Source organism: Eurypyga helias, unplaced genomic scaffold (assembly GCF_000690775.1).
Source record: "Eurypyga helias isolate BGI_N326 unplaced genomic scaffold, ASM69077v1 scaffold17446, whole genome shotgun sequence".
Classification (NCBI taxonomy): domain Eukaryota; kingdom Metazoa; phylum Chordata; class Aves; order Eurypygiformes; family Eurypygidae; genus Eurypyga; species Eurypyga helias.
Window position 1 is genome coordinate 1,428 of NW_010254822.1, and position 17,540 is coordinate 18,967.

General features: G+C 42.7%; 1 protein-coding gene across 1 annotated transcript in view; it reads right to left on the reverse strand.

Moving 5' to 3' along the window:
- Window positions 1–390: 390 nt before the first annotated feature.
- The window catches only part of NLK (nemo-like kinase), a 37,825-nt gene continuing 20,675 nt past the window's right edge, over window positions 391–17,540 (reverse strand). The window contains exons 7-13 of the mRNA XM_010153146.1: window positions 17,263–17,348; window positions 16,167–16,376; window positions 10,929–11,030; window positions 6,034–6,120; window positions 4,127–4,325; window positions 2,736–2,829; window positions 391–2,224 (exon numbers count right to left, since the gene is read on the reverse strand). Coding sequence (XP_010151448.1) covers window positions 2,170–2,224; window positions 2,736–2,829; window positions 4,127–4,325; window positions 6,034–6,120; window positions 10,929–11,030; window positions 16,167–16,376; window positions 17,263–17,348 — 833 coding nt within the window. The 3' untranslated portion in view covers window positions 391–2,169. The remainder of the gene's footprint in view (window positions 2,225–2,735; window positions 2,830–4,126; window positions 4,326–6,033; window positions 6,121–10,928; window positions 11,031–16,166; window positions 16,377–17,262; window positions 17,349–17,540) is intronic.

Genomic DNA, 17,540 nt, shown 5'->3' on the forward strand with positions numbered 1-17,540 from the left:
TGAGGTCCGGAGACTTGAACCGTACGGTTCAACTGGTTTGATCTTTCAAAAGGTCATACTCCTCGAACATTTTCAGACACGTTCTGCAACACCACTGCACGCTGGATTCTTTACATCAGGACTACAGAAAACAACGACAGCATTTGTGCTGAAGCAACAAATTAAGTAAAATTCGTCCTTGACTGGATGTCTGTCAACCTCCCACTAAAGTGCAAGTCAACTGCTTGTTTTGATTAAATCAGCAAGTTTTGCCTTTAGCCAGGATCAAGTGTAAAGAGTAAATCAGTAGTTTGTTCAAGGATTCATACGTATGTGCATATATATGCAGATATATATCTGTAGATACGGGTGTGCCGATGCGTGTACAAAACCAAAACCATGCCCAAAACAAGCTGTTCTAAACTCTTTTTACTTGTATTCTATTAGACAGTATTTAATCAAGATTGTAACAACTTATTCTTAACTAACGGTGGGAGATCAGGCAGGAAATAAAGATAACACCGCTTCTTTTTCAAATGTCACATTTAATGTTTTCACCACTGTACTTCAAATCTACATTTTACAAAGTGACCAGCAAGTGTGCCACATTAACTGACCAACCTCTGAGATTTTACCTTTCATACCAGTGTCTTCTTGGGCTCTTTTAAACAAACACGTTTCTCATTCAAGTGAATTGAAATGCTTCAGTTGGTTTTATTCTCAGGAGCCTCATAAAAAACAAAGATATTGCACCATCTTTGTTCAGTTATTCAATGTTTGTCTCTTTCACAGCAAATAATTACTTCATTGAAGTTAAAACTTCCAAACATAACTTACTAACAGTCTCCAATTTCAGCTCAGATCACTCTTATTGAAAATACTCTGCTAAATACAGATAACTTACAATAACTTTAACAGTTAATTGTCCATTACAAACACCACGGTTTTTCTCCAGACCAATGCTCAAATTTTAAGACCACCCTTTAGTATTTCTTTGTACAGGTGAAAAACAGTCTTCAATTTTCTAGTCTTGTTTTAAATATAAAAGTTGGAAGGGACATTCAAGTTTCAAGTCTCCACACTGAACTTAAAAAAAAAAAAAAAATCATGTGGAGGTAAACAAACCAAGTTGTATACTCCAGGAGGTAGAGGCCTTCAATTTGTGTTCATATATACATATGCACAGAATTCAGTGTTCCAACAGAAAAAGAATTAGCCAAAAAGTAATAAAAGTTATTTACTACTGTGACATTTCAAGACTTCCACAGCTTTGCCTAAAGACACGAACACAATTAACGTAATTCCCTATGTGCTTTTTTTTTCCTTTTCTTTTTTTTTTTTTCTTCTCTCTCAACTGTCCAGTGCAGGAAAAAAGTTCTCACAAAATTTCACAGACCTAAAATGTGCAAGCTAGTTTCTCTCTATACAGCAATGATGTCGGGGATCTCTGAAATTAGCCCATAAATGGAATTATTTACACACATAGAAGATGCATGCTGGGGGGTTTTATGTAAGAAAGAGCAGAAAAACTTCTAATAAAAATAGATTAAATATATATATATATTTATACTGGGTAAGGAAACAGAGGTTTAGTCTCTCCTAGTCACAAACTCATTCTCTCTACTCACAACATTTGATTTTAGAACAGCACACATCACCATCACAGCTCTAGTGAGAAGCTATTTATAGGATTGGACCACCAGGTGACACACCCACTTACTGCGGTCTCTGTCACCCGATGTGACTCAACGATTGGTCGCAGTCAAGTTTTCTGTATTCCTTAGTTTTAGAAAACCCAAAATTTCCAGGAATGAATGGCTCAATATCAAAATGTATCTCTATCTTTTTGTACAATCTCACTTCAATAAAAAAAAAAAAAAAGAAAAAGAAAAAACCTCCCCAAATTTGGTTCAATTCTGTTTGTTCGGAGCTGAGCCATCACAGCTGCACTAGAATTCATAAAACACGTGCAACTCTGGGTAAAATATTTTCTTCTAAAAGCACAACCACTTTACAAGATTAAAAGTCTAGTACATTTCTAAATATTATTCATATTGTACAAGTAGTGGTTGTTAATTTAAAACTTCTTTAGTAAAATTACAGTACAAGCATCATTAACCTCCAGAATTGCAAATCCCAGACTCCAGTGGAAAGCTACATTACATCTTCAGTAGTACATTATCTTCCACTTTATTCCCAAACCAGTGGAGATGGCGGCATCTCAGATGGCTGAGCAACCGTGGAACTGGAATGCAGGTGATACAGAAAATCAGTGTTCATTTGCAATAGCTCATGGAGAAGACAGTTAATGCTCAACCAACGAGCAAACAATTCAAGAACAAAAACCCCACCAAAACACCCCAGGACCAAGAGTTAACACCACCGACGACACCAGGTTTTGTCTTCTTAACGGTCCCTCAGCTACCAGCCATTCCTAGCAGTGTCTTTACGGTGCAATTCTACAATCAAAATTCAACTCGTCAACATCCCAGTCCTAACTTTTAGGCTGAATTCTGTACTTCTACGCAAGGCATCACTTGAAACTTTTGCCCATTTTGCTTAAACTGTGGAAGCATTCATAAAAACCTTTTAAAAACGTAACCATGCAAGGGTTTGTTGGTTTGGTGGATGGTTTCAGGAGTTATCTGTGGGCCTTTCCTACACTCAGAAACTTAAAACATAAACCACTTTGGATACGTGAATTCTGTACTACTAAGAAGTGTGAATTAGTATCAGATGTGATTACATACAGTTACCTAATAAAGCTCTTAAAAGCAGCAGACTGAGGGTTGATGCAGAGAGGCACTCTGTTTCCTTTCTGCTGTTCCAAAATGAACTGATGAATTATTTCTGTGCATAGGAGACAAATAAAAAACACGGTGCCATTAACACTTCTGGCTTCAGTACAACGCGATGCAGACTGGAAGGGAGCACACCTTCCTTTACTGAAAGCACACGTGAGTAAGGATCAAAGAACTCCGCCTTCCGCACACCCGGATGGTGCGTTACAGGCAGCGTGCGGGAATCTGCACTGCTGTCAGCAAACGTTAAAGGCAGCTTTTAAAACAACAGACTTCAGGGAAGGCAGCAGATGTACGTAAAGCTCTGAAAAGTGATGGCCAAGGAGAGGAGGGAAATGGAAACAGTAAGAGGATAAGAAGAAAACAACGTTAGGTGAACTTGTAGGAGCTACAGATGTGAAGTTCAGAATTACACGTTCAGGATTTATCTGCAACAAGTGACGTTATCATGGCAACACTGTGGAGTATTTTTGTCCCAAATGACTGAATGGTTTGTTAGAAACTGCTGAGGTAACACAGTTCTTCCCCCTCTCTTCCCCTTGAGTTAACTCGAGTTGCCACCCCAGCGAACCCGAATCCCTATACCCAGTTTCTCATACTGTATGGCTCTCACCGAAGGACTGCTTTCCTGACTGGATCTGACTGCAAAGAAACAGGGTCTGTTTTATGGCTTGTTTGCTACGACTCCAGAACTCTAGTGCCACCAAGCAACTGCTGGCATTTAGTAACCACCTGCCACGGCAGTTTCCTCTCCCAGGCATCAGGATTGATTTTCCCCCTGACAGCGTGTCAGGACCCAGAGCGCATCCCCTGCGCTACGGCCAGAACCACAGCGCGGCACCGGCAAGAGCTGCTGACAGCAGCTGCTCCAAAGGCGCTCGGCACGGGCAGTTCAGGGTGAGCAGACGGTGGCAGATCAGAGGAAACGAAGCAGAAGTATGAGGCTATTCGGCCTCAGTGACTTGATAATGCTGACCCTTTCTGCGGGACAGCTGCCGAGGCAACACCTCACTACCCGAGAGGCAACAGTAGTGATTTCCCTTTCCCGCTGGTGCAATCCCGCAACAGAAGAGCGTGGGGAGCCCTGAAGGCAGGGAGGAATGCTCTAAGGTTTGCAGCTCTGCTTGTCAACTAATGCGTGTGGCACTATATCACGTCAGAACATTGACAAGCAGTTCTGCTCTCTTAGCGAACAGAAATTACATCCAGCATCTGCTGGGGAAAAATGCCCCAAAGAAAGAACCACCTGGGTTAGCACGTGTGTCCAGAGTGCACATCCCAACTACACAGCACTGAAGGACGGCGCGGGGAGGCGAATGGGGATGCAAAGGTTAACTACTACTCACCTTTAACCTGCCGAACAGAACTGAGGTTCTTCTCAAAAGTGTCGTCAAACTTGGGATTAGTGATGGGTTCAAAATCACTGGTATAAACTCTTCCAGTAGACGTGGAAAAACAACATTTACACATACAGGTGTGGTATCGCAACCGCCCTTCATCGAGATACGGGTGAGCTAAGGCGTCCTTAGCAGATATTCTTTTGGACTGAAATATTGCATTTAAAGAGAAGGAAAAAAAAAATAATTAGGATATTTGCAGAGGTACCAAAGCAGTCTGAAGAATACTAACCCATCAATTAATTCTAAATTGTTTTATAAACACCTAATCACGTTAAAGGATTAGTTCGGGTCAGAAAATGTTCCAGCTCTGCCAACACTGCCACTAGAGGGGAGAGTCTGCTTGCAAACAAGCAGGACTGCAGGATGGCACTGACCTTGCTGGGCTACAGCTACGGTAGAAAACTCTGCTAATACCAATTTTAGAAACAGATTTTTCAATAATCACTTTCTCCAGATAACCTTAGAATTATGACTACAATAAATCAAAACAAGCCCAAAGAATTTGTTAGCAAATACAACATTTTGTAGTTCCATACAGTGCAAAGTGTTTTGATGTGTCCTTAAGTATTTCAAGTAAAACACCAATTTAAGAATCACTGATAGCAGAACAATTCAGGATATGGCACCTGGAGTTCTGAAAAATACTTTACACATCGAGTTTCAGAAAACAAGTGGTGAAGGGAGTGGAGAGAAGAAGGTGGTCAGAGCAATGGTTTAAACTACAGCCCACTTCCACGTTACTGGGACTTCCTCTGTGCGTAACTCAAGTCCTCAGTGTCCAGGTGTCCAGCACCATCCCATCAGAGAATACTACCCGTTTCTAAGGAACTGCAGAGAGAAGTGCTACTGCAAATTCAAGGTGTAATGAAATCTGTTGTTATAGGGGATTTAAAAACCCACCCAAACCCAAACCAAACACAAGCAAACAGAGTGAAAGTTACTTGCTCCAAGTTCCAGAGCAAAAGCAGTGGCAAAGCTTGCAGCACAACCCAACTGCCCCAATTCCCAGGTCATTTCTTAGGTGAAATGAAAATCATTGTCCTGATTCTTCAAAAAAACCCAAACCCACACTTCCTTAAATGTGATTTGGGAATCACAGCACTCTGAGTGTTGATGGAGTTAGAAAAGAAAGAAGAAAGTTTGTTTGCGTGGAAGCTATGATTTAACACTCCCTGTTTTCTTCAGCACAACCACCTTAAGGTTTAAAAAAAATACAATCACAAGGCACTGCCTTCTGAATCCTTCACCAGCTACAAGCTTCCTCCTTTGCAGTTCAGCCAATTTGTCCATTTTTCATTTGAAATGTTAGGACTTCACCTGTGAAGATGAAATAACTGCGACCATCGATTCAGCTACCAGATTTTCTAGTGACAATATTGTATAGGAACCCCAAGAAATGAAATCCTAAGTTTCATTAGAAAAACAGATGCTCAGTGGAAAAAAAGATCCTGTTATGTGACTGTGTGGATGTAGAAGGAATTTTTGTGTGTGTTGCAAGACCACGAACACCCACACATCTCTAATTAGAACTGCATCAAAGTATCTGATGTTCTGCTACCTACACCTAGCTCGGAAAAGACAGCATGATTCACCAACACCCTCATCCTTCTCACTCTACCGTAGCTTTTTGCAAGAGACCACAAGATTTTAAATGCAAAACCCCCATTCCATGGGAAAGTTAACTGACCAATTACAAGATGATACTTTTACACCTTTTACAGACCCAAAAGTACTGACACGCAATGTAGAAGAAAATCAGCTAAAGCAGTCCTTCATTTAAAATACTCAAAATTTAAGTAGCAGGCAACAAAACCTGTTAAAAAGTCTTAGAAAGAATTTGAAATCATACTTACTGGATCAAAGACCAACATTCTGCAAAGGAGATGAACTGCTTCATGTGTAGCTTGACTGGAAAGTGTATATAGGACAGGAAGGGATGGCTGCAGGGGAAACAGGAGAAAGAAAAGTACAGAGAGTTGTCCTGTCAGATCCATCAGCAAGCAGATACTGTAGCAGCACGCTTTATTTTACAGTTACCAAGGACAAACTTCTTAGAAGGACACACACTATCTAACGCTTTCCAACAGGACTATAATCGCTGTTAAAATACTCAGCAATTGGAATAGAGAGCTAATTATTTTTTCCCTAGGTCAGATGTAATCCCTGGGCAAACCTATATCCCATTTATTTATTTCTGTATGTAGACACCACTTGAAGCTGTAGCTGCTCAGGGGTTTGATTAACCACATCATTTCCAGTATTTCATTTTCCTGATCTCAATCACTGCCAAATTATGGATCATTTTGCTTTTCCTTACCCAGGCAATCCATATCTAACTGACAGTGACATCTAGGGCAATCAAAATGACCTTCAGGCATAGAGCGTTTTACATTGAGAGAAATAGGCCAACGAGCAAGGCTTGAAGGACTGGGGGAGGGGAAAAGGGGCGTTCCCGGGGCATGGACCGCATGGTTAAAAAAAGCTGGAACAACCCAGAAGCTGGTGGCAGCAGCGCGATTCTTGCCCTGGTTATTCCCACAAAAACCAGCTCTGCACACCCTTTTCCTCCTGCATTTTGTCGTTTCACTCACGCTCACACGGTTCTGAAAGTCTCCAGTTTTAGCTGAGAGCACAAACACCCGCAGTACAAACACCCAAGGAAAGACAGATTTTCGAGACTGGGGACACCCAGCCCTTTCGGGGACTACAAGCACATAAGCTGCCTTACAGGTGTGGCTCTGGAAGCAAACACACAGCCACACGTGCTGCGGAGTACAGGGGTTCCACAGCTGCTCCTCAGCCCCAGCAGCGCCGCCGGACACTGCCGGTTCAACATGCAGAAAACTTTTTAGCAAGGTTCTACTCAACACAGAAAACTGCCATTTGACAACTTTTAACTGCACATACTCTCTAGCCTGAAAGTCTCCTTTGACTCTGGGATTAAATGTTAACCACTAAGGCAGCAAAATGTGAAGACAGTCCCCGTGCCCACATTCCTAACACGTGGGAAGAAGTTCCCCAAAATGAATAAAATTAATTGACAATAATATTAATGTTGTCAATAAAGCGTCAGGTCTATCCTAGGACTGTGCAAGGAGCTTCAAAGATTTTGTATCTAAAGCCACAACAACGTCAGTTTCCAAACTCAAGTAAAATATTTTCCTTCTGAACTGACATTATTCCTATTCCCATTTCGCTTACAGAATGGCAGTGGAGTGCGCTACAGTTAGTCTTCAAAGCAAACAGTGTTGCAAAACAAGGGAACTCCTCTAAAGTGAAGGGAAAAAAAAAAAAAAGAGTAAGATGGGGAAAGGAAGTCTCAATTTTCACACTTAAAAGAAAGCAAAACCACAAACTTAGTGAGAAAAGAAACCAAAACCCCGGAGCAAAGGAAAAAAGAGCCCCCTAGATATCAGGACAGGCACTGCTGCAGAGAAAATTCCTACTGCGGAGCGTGTTACTTCCACGCCCAGTACTCCTCAAGGTGATGTTTTTAAAGAAAACAAACCAGGAGATCAACGTGCAGCCACATGCGCCTTTGTACTCTTCCCACGGCAACTGAGCCGGCGTTCCCGCTAGCCAGGGAGCGGAGGTGGCGGGGAGAGCCGCTGGGGCAGGCAGAGCTGCAGAGGGTCCGTGACGAACAGCTCCCCAGACGTGGGGAGAACAGCCGAGCCGGCTGGCGGAAACGACTACAGTTCCGTGTAACGTACATCGAATCAACAGAAAGCTAGCTAAATCATTTATGGGACAATATTCCCTGCCAGACTCAGACCTCCTATGCCATTTGCATGGATTCAGATTTCCAGAATTGCAGTAACTCCCCACTTGTAACCGGCATGCAAGGCCAGTACGTGGCAGCGTCTGTTGCTTCTACCTGGTTAGCAGAGCACACGCATGTAAGTTGTTTAGTTGCTGTAAATTTGGCAGTATACAGAAAAATGACACCTCCACAGTGACATCATTCTAAGTGAACCCCGAACTACCAAATACAGCCCTCGGCACTTCTCAGCCTTAGTTGCTAAGTGCAGCCTACAGACATAAAGCTGCAGTATTTGGTAACTTCATATGATTTTTGTAATTAAGAAGTACCATCTACACCAACAAGCACTGTCATAAAGGAGGTTTCATCCATATACTGGGGCAGAACAACGAGATCCCATTCCTTACTTAGGGAAGCTGCTGCATCCAACACAAACGAAGGATGCACTTTTTTTGCTACACTCACGCCCCTTGCCTGCCATCTCAGGAGCATCTGGTTACACACAGCTTTTGGGGACGGCATTTTCTGGACAAACTGCAATCAGGCCCACTGCTAGAGATCAGAACCAGCATGAAGAGTACTAGCAAGGGGAGAAGAAACTGGTAAAGCTGAATTGCCCAGCGTCAGGTCTCTTAGCAAGTAATGTGCATCACGCAGGACCTCTCTCTCCCATACCAGAGCGTGCAAGGACCACCACAGGGTGGGAGTGAACCCTGACACATCCTGCTTTTACAAGCCGGTCAGCACAGGGCTGCCCATAAAGCCCAAAGCACCCCTTAGTGCACTGGGAGGAGGCGCTTTTTCCAGGGCTGCCAGTTAAGTAACTTCATCAATTCACCTACATTTGGTTTGAAGGAAAATTTTTAAATACAAAACCGACATCGAAGTCTACATAGTATGCAAATTGCCATTATGCCAACACCAGCGGGGTGGGGTTTTTTGATCAGAAACTTCGTGCTGTAATCTAGTCTTACATAAAGCAGCAAAATGCTCTACCCCTTAACTCCTCCTATGCTCACCTACATGGATTAAAAATAGTTTGTGTGACAAAGTAATCACCAGTTTCTAGCTTGGTTTTCTCTCCCTATTAATCTAATTAAGAAACTGGTAATATTTAGCTATTTATAATCATCAAAATCTTCATTTTAAAAGATGAAGAGCCATGAATTTGCATTCAAACATGAAGTACGCTTGAGGGTGAAAACAGAGAAATATCATTAAAGACATCAGCTAGATGCACTGTAACCCCTATTTCCAAGTTGCAAATGAGCACACCAGAGATTGCTCAACTTCCGCAGCACTCCATGAAAAGTGTACGTTGTTTTCCTCAGCAGACAGAACCAACTGTCTGGAGTTTGTTTCCCGTGACTTACTGGCTGCAGGACACTAAATCTGTATTGGAAACACGTTACACCACTTCACTCGCTTGGTTTTCAGTATTCCCGCCATTCAGTGGGGCAAAGACACACGGGGTCAGAGGTCTGCACAAGAACAGCCTTAGCACTGCGAGGAGGAAACCAGAAGACATTCTGGTACCCATTTCGACTCTTGGTAAGACATCCTGGTTTAACAAACTGAACTAGCCTAATAAACAAACTGCCAAGTGACGACCGAATGATCAGAATGTAAACCCAATGTGTTCTATAAACTATCCGGATGCGTTTGTGTACTGTTACATATTTTATGTATGAAGTATAGTGGATGTATTTCTCCCAGCTTCAACCACTACAGAACTATTATTTTTTCTAAAACACCTCAAACCTTGAAAGTGCAGGACTACATGCTTGAAAGTTACAACTCTTCTAGTACATGACAGCAAAAAACCCCATAGGCTTGGTTTGGTTTAAAACCAGTAGAGAAAGACTTAAGGAAATTCTCCTATTATTAATGTTAAAGAAGAAAAAAAAAAAAAAAAACCAAAAACAAAAACCCCCACCCGGTCATAAAATGGAATAGAGAACCTTGATGTAGTGAATCAAAAGTGCCAAGGAGGCAGAACTCCCACATGTTAATAATATAGCAGAATATGCATTCAATGCCCATTTCTATGGTAACTACTGTTGTGATAAGTAGACATTTGAGAAACTACTTCAACATGAGGAAAATAAAGATGCAAACTCAACTACTGGAAAGATCTGCCGGATTAACATGTACAGGTTATTAATTCTGTTAATTTGTACAGCCTAACAATCATAAAAATGACCACACTGGATGGACATACTGCTGTATTACTGCATAAGCATTTCTTTGCATCTATTAACAGCAGATTTCATCTGCCCTTTTTACTGTCCAGTCAGCACAATGACATCATCCTGCCTTTTCTTTGTTTTTTTAATGAACTTTTACTTCGGTCATGTGGGATGCTCTATCTCAGCTTTCAATACCTTGTTCAGATTTTCACCGATGGCTCAGGTCACTGCAGAGATGTGTGAGGGACCCTTTGGTGACGAGCTGCTAGACTATTCCATCTATGGATCTGGGTAACAGGCGACTTCCACTTCTAACACTTGATCCCCTCAGTAGAGGGGTCCGTCTGGGAATTCCCAACTGTACCGTCAATTGTAATTTCTGTCTCTTAGGAATATTAGCCCTGAAATGTCGCATCTTCATTCAAAATAGCTATTGAAACACTGCCGTTTTCACCTGTATCATCAAGTCAGAGAATACATACAAGACAGAAGCCAGAACTGCACTTCTCCAGTGAAAATTCACCTTCTCTCCATCTAACTACACCATTAGCCCACACCACCCCAACACCACAGCCACCTTTGGAGAGCTGAACGCGGTCACGGGCAGAGACAGCTCTGAGACGGAACAGCCAAACGCAGTATTTCTGAACATAGATGCCACAAGCATTTAATCAAGCCGTGAAACACCGCAGTGCTGCGGCACCGCGTCCTGCACAGAGGCAATCCCGGCTGACGGGGCTGACTGAAGGGCTGTCCGGACCGAGTGTGAGCAAAGGGCGGCAGCCCCAGCTTATACCTGTTTATGAGGACCCCTGAGTATATGTGCCTTGGCGCCTTCACAAGCCGTCCTCATCGCTTCCAGCGACGGTGTTCCCAACAGGTCTGTGATCAAATCCAGCTGTAGGCACAGAACATACATATTTGAGATCTTAGACACATATTAGCACATTTCACTATTACAACTGATTCTTAAGCTAATGTCAATTACATTTAAGGTATGAATCAGTTCAATCCCACTATTTTCAGGGACAGTACACTACAAATACCAACCTATACATTCAGTAGCCAGCAAACACAAACATTCGTAGATTTCACTGAAAAAGCCCTAACAGAAGCAGATTTTCAAGTTTGGGAGCTTTTTTAATTTGTAGGTTTAGTAAAAATATTTTATTGCAATTTAAAAGTCAATTTTACATCATTAAGAAAATTGTTTAGTACTGTTAATGGTGTGCTGCTCATTCTAAACCCCAAATATTCTCAACTTGTGAGAATTGTGGCTTTGAGCAACCTGGTCTAGTGCAAGGTGTCTCTGCCCATGGCAAGGGGGTTGGAACTGGATGGTCTTTAAGGTCCCTTCCAACCCAAACCAGTCTGTGATTCGATGATTCTAACTGAATGTCAGCATTGCATACCAATGTACCACACAACATCACCTCCAAAACACAGGTCAACTACTACTTACACAAAATCTCTTGTCATTGATAGGAAGAGAACTATAGAAAATGGGAAAAGCCCCTCAGAACTACAGTCAAACATACTGCATAAAAAATCCCAATATAAGAGAAAAGTAAGTTAAAAAAAAATTATCTGTCCAGCACCAGAGGAAAGTGAAGTGGTGCTGGTTGTGAGGAAGACAAAAGCTACCTAACAAAGAGCAAAGATGATGCTGCGTTCAGAACTGTAAACGAAGTGACATTTTATTCACCTTTTTCATTTTGGAAAGCAACAGGCAAGCTTTCACCTTATTTCTACAAAAGCATGTGCACATACTCCTTTAGTAAATAAAAACAAACAAAAAAACCCTGAATAAGTCAAGCAAAACAGAATTAAAAAAAACCTGAGCCCTGTCAGTGGTGAGATCAGCCCCTGGTCCCCAGCATTCCCTCGTGACCACCATCCACCCGTGCTAACGAGCCACTGCAGAGCTCTCCTCTGAGAATAAACCCATTATCACCATTACACAGGCCTTGTATGCAGGAACATCACCCACTGACTGCTGGCGTAAGGTGGTGAAACATGACTGCTGTCTACACCAAACCGTGCACCCTGCAGCCGGCATGTTCCCTGCAGCCCGCTCCCGCAGAGGCACTCGTGTGTCCAATGCCTCCAGGCACCTGCGGCGTCACAGCCTGGTACTGAGCACGTGTGCCCCCGGGTGCCTTGGCACCCCGCCGCCGGGGCCAGCCCACCTGCACAGAGCAGTGACAGCAAAGCACCTATGCTTGTAAGGAGATGGAAAACTAGACAGGAAAAATATCCTCAACCTTCAGCTTTTTGGATGTGGAAAATATGTAACTGAGAAATAGGCACATGGTGCTGATATAATAAAAGACTGATGTATTTACAGAAGATTAAAAGCAACATAATAAATTATACCAGTGTATCAGGGAATGTAGACTGCATCAACACCTGCATGTTCCAGCCAACTGCTTCTGAAGCATGCAGCAATGATATGTTCATTTACGCTTACATTTATATCTACAGACATGGATATAAATACACACACTTTATTCTACATGAAAAAACACTCAAAGATTTTGCATAATGATCTCCTGGAAGTTCCTGTTTAACTTCTTTCAAGACAAAAATTATCTTGGCTCAGCCCATGCATTTCCAATACACTCACAGATGAATTTTGTTAAGCAGTCTGATTTCTAGAGGCATGTCATCAGTCATTAAACATATTTTTCTAAAGTATTACAAAATATATTTTGAAATTTTAGTGTAAAATAGAAAAAAAAGTATTACAAAACATTGGGTTTGAATTCAACTGACCTCAGCTGTGTGAATTTCAGGTCTTCAGGGTATGTTCAGTGAATCCCCTTCATTATGCTGTTACTTCAGCCCGAAGGAAAGAGCCCTGCCAAAGCTCCCTGCCCTGCTCCTGCCACTGCTGGTGCCACAGTTCGCACGGAGTGGAGCACAGGCACCGGCTCCTTTTCGGTAAGACTGCCTGGGGGATGCGTTCTATGAGAACATCTGAAGGTGTTTCACCTGCCCGTGGGCAGCCAGCCTGCGCAGCCAGCCCAGGTCCTCCCCAAAGCCCATCTCCACTCTAACCGTGGGAAACGAGCGTGTCAGCACCTCAGCACCCACCACCTTGCTCTACAGATCCCCTCCTGCTGCTGTGCACCAAACGCGCAAGGAAACACTGCTGAGGTCAGAAATGCAAGAGGGGTGTCCAGCAGGAAGCACAGCCCTGGCATACCAGGGTGTGACACGGCAAGCCGCTCCTCTCGGCATCCAGGCGTGCCGACACGGCAAAGGCCAGCCGCCAGAAATGCAGCTCCACACACGTGCTTCAGCTGGTGGGAACGGCGACACTGGGCTGGCACTGCGTGCCTGATGCCCCTCTCCTCCTGACATTCTGATCCTTCCAAACGGATTCTGCTTCCTATCCCGGGCATGGGACCGGTTATCTTTAAGGAGGATTAAACAATAATGACCAAAATCAGACAAGAAGAACTGGCTAACCTTCGTGCTCTACTACCTGCCTTTTAGAAAACTGTGCAGGCTGGTCTTTAACGCAGGCAGGGAACGGCACTTGCTCCCACAGAGGCTCAGAAAGCCAGAGACCACCCTTCCTGCACTAGAGATGCACTAAAAGATAAGATTAGATGTATTAAATGTGTCTGGACATATAGCTAAAAATAACTTGTATTTGCACCTTCAAAAATGCATTTTTAAACAAAAAGAGAAACATTGTACTACACAAAAACACTAACTATCCTAAGCAGTATCAGTAAAAAGCAAAAATAGGAAGTGTTAGGAAATAGTGTACGTGAAAGTGTTCCTGATTATCTAAGCCTCAGATTATCTCATTTCTTACTTCTGCAAGAAATCCCACAAAATCCTTATCGAAAGTTGGCTGTTGTAACTCGAGTAAGCAACTTGGAGATACTCATCACCATCCAAAGCATAAAATGCCAAATCACCACTTACAGTCTGGTTTATAATTAAAAAACTAAAGCTTTAGTCACCTTCCAGGACTTGAGTTAAAGACTCCACTGCAGTGCATTTTACAATTCTCTCTCCCCTGGTTTTTGTACCAGGAAAACTTAAGCCTGATGATGGCCGTCCTGACAGCAGAGAGAACCAGTTTTAGTGCACAGTCTACCCTAAGGAGCAGGGCACAGGCACGAGGGAGTGCTCAAGGTGCTTCTGCAGACTCTACCCACCTCTGGACAGCGCTGCATTTCTCAGACCACCACGGAAATGCGTATGGTGATGACTTCCTAAACCAGCCTACTGCACAGGGGTCATTGAGGATCTAGGAACCCTTGTGTAACTTCGTGCATCTTCTCAATCAAATTAAGTGAGCCCCACCCCATAATGCTATTGGAGAGTTATCTGATGAATGTCTTTGCACTTTGAATTTCAAGAGGATAGCCAAGGCCATTAAAATCACATGTACGTTTACCTTCAGTGCAGCAAAAGATCAAATACTAGAAATATGGGAGATCTTGAATGTTTTTGAGACGGGAACAGAACAGCTGTCAGTTTAACTAGTAGTTCTGATCACATCACTGTCATTGTCTCCTCTGCAGTCTCTTAACAAGGGTAAGAGGTGTATTTTGGGAGGAGGCCTACTTTTTGTGCCCATACAAGGCATCAGAGCTGCCTAGTGACTAGCAAGTCCCTCCTTGGGAACCCTGCTGCAGTGACATGATAGGCGCCACCAGACAGGACACAGCGCTGGAAACACACACACAACACACCACCGTTTTAAACATACGCGTGGTGAAACAGCGTGCTGACGTGAACGTCTCTCCAACCCGTGAAAATGCCACGTGCATGAACAAACGAGAAGTACAGAGATGAAGCGTCACCTTCAACAGAAGTTTGGAACACGTTTTTAATTCTTGCCAATATATGTAATCTCACAATTTGAATGCAGTGTTGTTTCTAATCTATAGGTGAATGCTATCAATGATGACGATAAACTTTATGTCAGCACATCTTGCTCCTTTTCTCAGAAGTATAAATGCATCCATCTAATATCTTGCTGCAGACATTATTCTCTAGCTACTGTTGCAATTGCACTTCAATATTATTACAGATACATGTATATTATATTAGTCACAGAAGCATAGGATCTTCCAACTTTGGGTTGGAGGGGACCTTAAAGACCATCCAGTCCCACCCCCTGCCATGGGCAGGGACACCTTCCACTAGACCAGGTTGCTCCACGCCTCATCCAGCCTGGCCTTGGACACTTCCAGGGATGGGGCATCCACAACTTCTCTGGGCAACCTGTCCCAGTGCTTCACCATCCTCTCCAGGAAGAATTTCTGCCTGACAACCAATCTAAACCCCCCCACTTTCAATTTAAACCCGTTACCCCTTGTCCTGTCACTACAGGCCCTTGTAAAAAGTCCCCCCCCAGCTTCCTTGTAGCCCCTTCAGGCACTGGAAGGTGCTATAAGGTCTCCCCAGAGCCTTCTCTTCTCCAGGCTGAACACCCCAACTCTCTCAGCCTTTTATCAGAGGAGAGGTGCTCCAGCCCTCATCTTCATGGCCCAAGTCTCCTTACTGCTGGAGTGGTGAGGAAGTATCCTGGTGCATCTGGTTTTGATACCTAGCCACAGCTATACAACATCAAAAATCTTCAATATCTTCTCACACACTTGACCGTTACTGAAGTGAAGCAGACGGACAGCACTGCTAATTGGCAGGTTCAATATTTCACGTGCCAACGCTGTACGACCAGTTACACACCGACAGAAAAAACTGTCTCGTGTAAGTAGTTACAAAAACCTCGATCCTGGTTATGTCACCTTTACCTTGTCTCAGTGAAATGCTACAGCAGGCTTTGGTACTGCAGCAGACTACCGAGAATTACAAAAACCCACACATTTCAGGAGCTAACGTTAATGACCGCTGTCCAGAAGTTATCATTTCAAAGGAGCTTGTTTTTCTGTCTGTGTGTAAACCAAGCGAAACAAAAGCAAGTTTGTGCTTCAAAATGCATCAGCATAACTGATTCCATGAAATTAAACAACAGACAAATATTTAAAGGGAAATTTAATGATACCTGCTGTATGGGACTCTGTGCCTGAAACAATATTCTTCGCCCAAGCAATTCTGCAAAGATACAGCCTACAGACCAGATGTCAATAGCATTGCTGTAGTGACGGCTGCCCATCAGGATTTCTGGAGCTCGATAATACTGAGTGACAACTTCCTGAGTCATGTGACGAGATTCATCTAATTCTTCCACCCTGGCCAATCCAAAATCACAAATCTAAATTGAGAAGGTAAATAAAAAAATTAAAATAACCAAAACACTTAACACATTTCAAATAGGTAACCTTCTGGTAACGAAGCAGGAATTCCCAAACCAGCATTTAAATAAATCAGATAATCTGCTGTAACTGCATAAGCGAAGGGAAAGGGGAACAGGAAGAAATTATGCCACTTTATTCCACATCTATTTAAACTTGCTATAATTTCATTTGAAATTGCAGGACATTTTTAGTTGGCATTATAATATTTATAATCTAAAAAATTAAAAAACTCTGCACTGAAAAAATAACACATATTGCCACCCTCTGGGTAAAGAATATTTCATCCCAAACCAGACTTCATTTGTTCATTAGACACCTCAAAACTGTGCAAAAAGATTCAGCCTTCTACTCACTCTGGCTTTGAGAATTTTAAAAAATTTCTTGAACGAGAAGGGGTAAGAAAACAGACCAAAATTTTCACAATTATGAAAACCTCAATTTTTTATATTTGGCATAGCTGTACATCAGGCCTAAGCCCGCCAAAATTCCATATCCTTAAGAAGTTACGGGCAGAGTCCTGGGCTGTGCCGAGCAGACTGAACACCAACGCTGCGGTAAGCCAAGGGCAGTGCCTGCCCTTCTCAGCGGCCGAGGGCACAAGAGATCCCACGCAAGGCAAACGAGTCGTGCCTCTAGCTTCCGCAGATTTGGGGAGAGGTGAGGAGAAAAGGCAAAAGATGTTTGCTTCTTTTATAATTTTTAAAGAATGCGTGGGATTTTTTTCTTGAAAAATTTTTCAGGGGAAGTGTTCATATTAAACATTTTGGTTTAAAAAAACCCCAACAACTGATTTATAAAGAACAGCATATACATAAGTACATTTTCAATAAATTTAAGTAGCACCTTAAGAACACAGTTGCTGTTCACAAGTAGGTTCCCTGGTTTAATGTCTCGATGTAAAATGCCAGCAGAATGTAGATATTTCAGACCTGAAATATTAAACAAAATTAAAATAAATACCTTTTCAAAGAAGTTTAAGGCTGACAACATTTTCCTGGAAGGTCTTGCAACTCCTGATCAGCAAAGACTTTGCCATTGGCACATTTTTGATATGATTCTAACTCCAGTCTCTACTACACACTCAGACACTCAAAGAAAGGACAAAACTTTTGGAGCACACA